Source organism: Neoarius graeffei, chromosome 24 (assembly GCF_027579695.1).
Source record: "Neoarius graeffei isolate fNeoGra1 chromosome 24, fNeoGra1.pri, whole genome shotgun sequence".
NCBI lineage: Eukaryota > Metazoa > Chordata > Actinopteri > Siluriformes > Ariidae > Neoarius > Neoarius graeffei.
The window spans coordinates 40330530-40334648 of NC_083592.1; the positions used below are offsets into that span (position 1 = coordinate 40330530).

General features: G+C 35.4%; 1 protein-coding gene across 1 annotated transcript; it reads left to right on the forward strand.

The window, feature by feature from the left end:
* Positions 1-840: 840 nt before the first annotated feature.
* LOC132872952 (C-X-C motif chemokine 11-6-like) lies at positions 841-1642 on the forward strand. The gene is made up of 4 exons (XM_060908095.1): positions 841-945; positions 1047-1173; positions 1267-1356; positions 1448-1642. Exons 1-4 carry the CDS (start codon positions 888-890, stop codon positions 1476-1478), a joined length of 306 nt encoding a protein of 101 aa, XP_060764078.1. The 5' UTR covers positions 841-887; the 3' UTR covers positions 1479-1642.
* Positions 1643-4119: the final 2477 nt, after the last annotated feature.

Genomic DNA, 4119 nt, shown 5'->3' on the forward strand with positions numbered 1-4119 from the left:
ATGGCATGGGAAACCACAACAGCTTGCGCCAATTACAGTGGCCCCATTGTACCAAATCTGCATGTCTTTACACTGTGGGGAAACCGGAGCACCCGGAGGAAACCCATGCGGACACAGGGAGAACATGCAAACTCCACACAGAAAGGCCCCTGTCGGCCGTGAGGTTCAAACCCAGAACCTTCTTGCTGTGAGGCGACAGTGCTAACCACTACACCACCGTGCCGCCCAAATTCTGCCACTTACCTTCCCTGACTCCGCCCTCCGGTCACAGACCGGCGCTTGACCACGCCCCTGCTGCCACATATACATTGGATTTTTCTTCACATCATCATGTCTATGTCTCATCACGGTCACTGGGACACAAAAATGGCATAGTATACTGTTCAGTGCATGTTTTAATGCGCATACTGATATATGATCAAAATTAAATTCCAGGTTGATTTGAACAGGTCAGTGCTGTTCTATTTTTGGTACTGTTGTTTGCTGATTTTGCCAACACAGTCCTCCCGGTAAAGCGGGTTTCACTGGCTGCTTGCTTTCTACAAACTGAATTGTAATCCTCAGGCTGATAGTCTATGATGTTTTCTTTTCTGCAGAGATTACATTAAAGTCTTAATATATACATTTGTAAAGCTGTAAAGACTTCTAATAAGGAGGTGATGTTTCGTCTCTGTCACTGCTGAGTATACAACAAAACCATTTACAAGAACTGAAAAAAGTTGAAACCTGAGGAAGTAAGATGCAAAGTGAAAATGACTCAACATAAGGAAGAATGGGGGAATGCCAAACTGGGACTATAAATATGAAACTCATTCATTCACTTGTACTCGATCAGTGAACAGACTCTGCACATCCTTGGCAAGAGTGTGTTCAGGTGCAAGAAGAAAATGAAGGCTGCTGCTGTTTTTCTTGTATTTGCCAGTCTACTTATTGTTCATGTCCAAGGTAAGATTCTTAATCAAATGGCCACTCAGTAAATGTGACTTCTTTTTTTTTATACAAAATTAAGGTGATTTGTAACATATTTGTCTCTCTTCTATTTCCAGGACAGGCCAAGACCAGTGTAAGGAGGTGTTTGTGTCAGTCTCATGGGATGAACCGTGTTAGTCTACAACGTATTGACAGGATTGAAGTTTATTCTCCTAGTGCATCATGTGAAAATGTCGAAATCATGTAAGTTTAATAACGGCTAATCCATATCCATTACAATGTACAACATAATTCATTTCCATTATGTTATCTAAATTGTTTTATTGATTTTTTTAGAGTTGTTCTGAAGAATGGTGCAGGGAAAAGATGTTTGAATCCTGAATCCAAATTTGCCAAGAATTACATCAAGAACGCTATGCAAAGGAGGTGAGAACATCGTCATTATACATTGTTGTTGTTGTTTTATTTTATTTATTACAAGGATGGAGACCTTACTCATTGTTCTCATCTTTTCTAGGAGTCAACTTAAGGAAAACAGTTCTCACTAGACCAGGAGGGCAAAGATCCAATAATGGTTAAAGTTTTTTCCATTAAGCTAGTGTGATGTGTTACATTTCTATTTATTCAATATTTATGTTTGTTGTTGTGGCAAACACAGTTACTCATTAGTCAAATGTTTAATTTATTAGTTGTACCACTGGATATTGTTGGATGTACCTTGTAATATACATTCTGTATATTTTGCAATTTCTGTTTTACTCTTTTTGCATGTTATTACCTGTTGTACTTTTCAGAAATAAAACATGTTAAAAGAATTTTGGCAATCTCAGTATTGTTTTTCAATATTACATTGCATATAGAACATTTTTTTAAATATTTGACCTACAAGGCTAGGTTACTGGAATACAACATTATTAAAAATATATATTTTAAAAAAAATAATAATTTGAAAAGTAGAAAAAAGTGGTAACTGATTCAACTGCTTCGTTGCTATTAATGCTAACTAAAAATCTAGCTGCTCAGTTGGGTATTTAATATAATAATAATAATAATAATAATAATAATAATTACTGTATATAATTAATATATATTATATTGTAATACTACTACTAATTTTTTTTCAGATAAAGATATATAATGCCTACACTTACAAAATTAAAGCAAGCATTACAAATCCTTCTTGAATACTGTTAAATAGCAAAAGCAAAGGATTTGTAGGGCTAATTTTAACAACTTGTGATTACCTCAATACTTTGTCTAGCTTGCAATAGCACCAATAACTTATAAATACACTGCTTAATGTCCACATACAGTAACTCGCTGCTACTGAGGAATTTTAAGTGACCATATTACAGACACCATTCACCTCACCACCACCACCATCACCACCACCACCACCTCCCTCAACACTCACAACACAGTAAATGTCAACTTAGTCCCACCGGCCTGATATTTTAAAGTTCATACATCTAAAATCCAATTTGTTGTTCGTTTTTATGGGGTATTTAAAGATTTGTGGTTATATGCAGGCCACAGTGGTTCACCTCAGTAAATGTGACACAACCATGTGGAATAATAAAGAGGTTGTGGGTCAACCAAAACTCCTTCGCTTTTTAAAGAATAAAAGCTCAATTTTGTGTCAGTTCCATATTCTTTGAAAATGAAGCCATATTTTCCAGGGATGTTAATATTCGCAGAGGGATTACAGTTACAATTTAAACTGGTAAAATTAATGGAATTGTAAAGTTATTGTAAATATTCAGTAGATTATTTACAATAATATCAATACAGCTTGTAGAAATAATTCATGGGTGTTTGTTTTGAAGACAAATACAGTGTAAATCCAACTGACAAATCATAATAGCATAACAATGGCAGGGGTTCTGTTTACTGTGAAATACTTTGTCTAGGCAGAGGTAGAAACCTTTATTTAAACTTAAATAAAAATAACAGGGTAAGCCAATCAGTGGCTATATGCCGCTGCTATCAAAATGAGCCCTGTTACACATATACAATAAATAGAAATAGCTATGATTAATATGCAACATATCTGTCTGTCACCATCCTCATACTTGAGGGTCGGCAATCCAGGAAGTTATCAACTAGCGTCCCTGAATTCACTTGGGTGATTATAGTACACCAGAGGGACCCAAACCCTCATCTGGTAGCAGGTACACATACACACCTGTGGGCAATTTAGAGTAGCCAACTGAATTAATCTACATGTTTTTGGACTGTGGGAGGAAACCCATGCAGAAACAGGGAGATGTGCAATCTCCACACAGAAAGGCCCCCGTCAGCCACTGGGCTCGAACCCAGAACCTTCTTGCTGTGAGGCGACAGTGCTAACCACTATACCACCATGCTGCCTTACAATATGTATTTTTTCCATATATATTCAAATAGGTTATAAATACAAAAAACTATATAAATAAAATATATTAGTGAATGAAATATAAAATATGAACTATAAACTATAACCCTAATATATTAAAAAAGATGCATCCATTATAATAAAAGGATTTCTTGGCCAGCTCAGTTCTTACACTTGGCAAATGTAACATATTGCTTTGTCTTGTAATTCTGCTGTGTATAGCATTATTGAATGTAAAATAATTTTTGAAAAATTGCAGGCAACTCCTATTAATACATTTCTTAACAAGTTTGAACACATGATCATCCCACCTACTTTGTAGAGTGAGCTACTTAACTACATCTAAGGCTTTATCACTCATTTTTTTCTAGTAACTATCCTTGCAGCACGCCGCTGGAGTCTCTCTAAAGATTTAGCATTTCCTATAGCACAGCACCCCCATACAGTGTCACAGTATTCAAGAATAGGGCAAATAAAGGATATATAAATAATATTCACACAATGCGACGTTAAATTATTCCTAATGCGCCCTAGGATACCTAGCCTTTTGTCAGCTCTAGATAGTAAATGTGTCATAAGTCTAATTTTGCAGAAGAATATAAAATATTCTCGGGTTTTGCTACTTGACAATTTAGAAATAATTTCTACGAGAAACTACACTGTAGCTCTACTCATTCAATTTCTTACTCAGTGAATTAATTATGTACTATTTGTAATGAAATACTTTTCCGAATAGTTTTGCTGTAATTATGAAACAATGTATTGAATAATATGCTTTAAGGCATATACTGTAAGTAGATTCTAAAATAAGACCC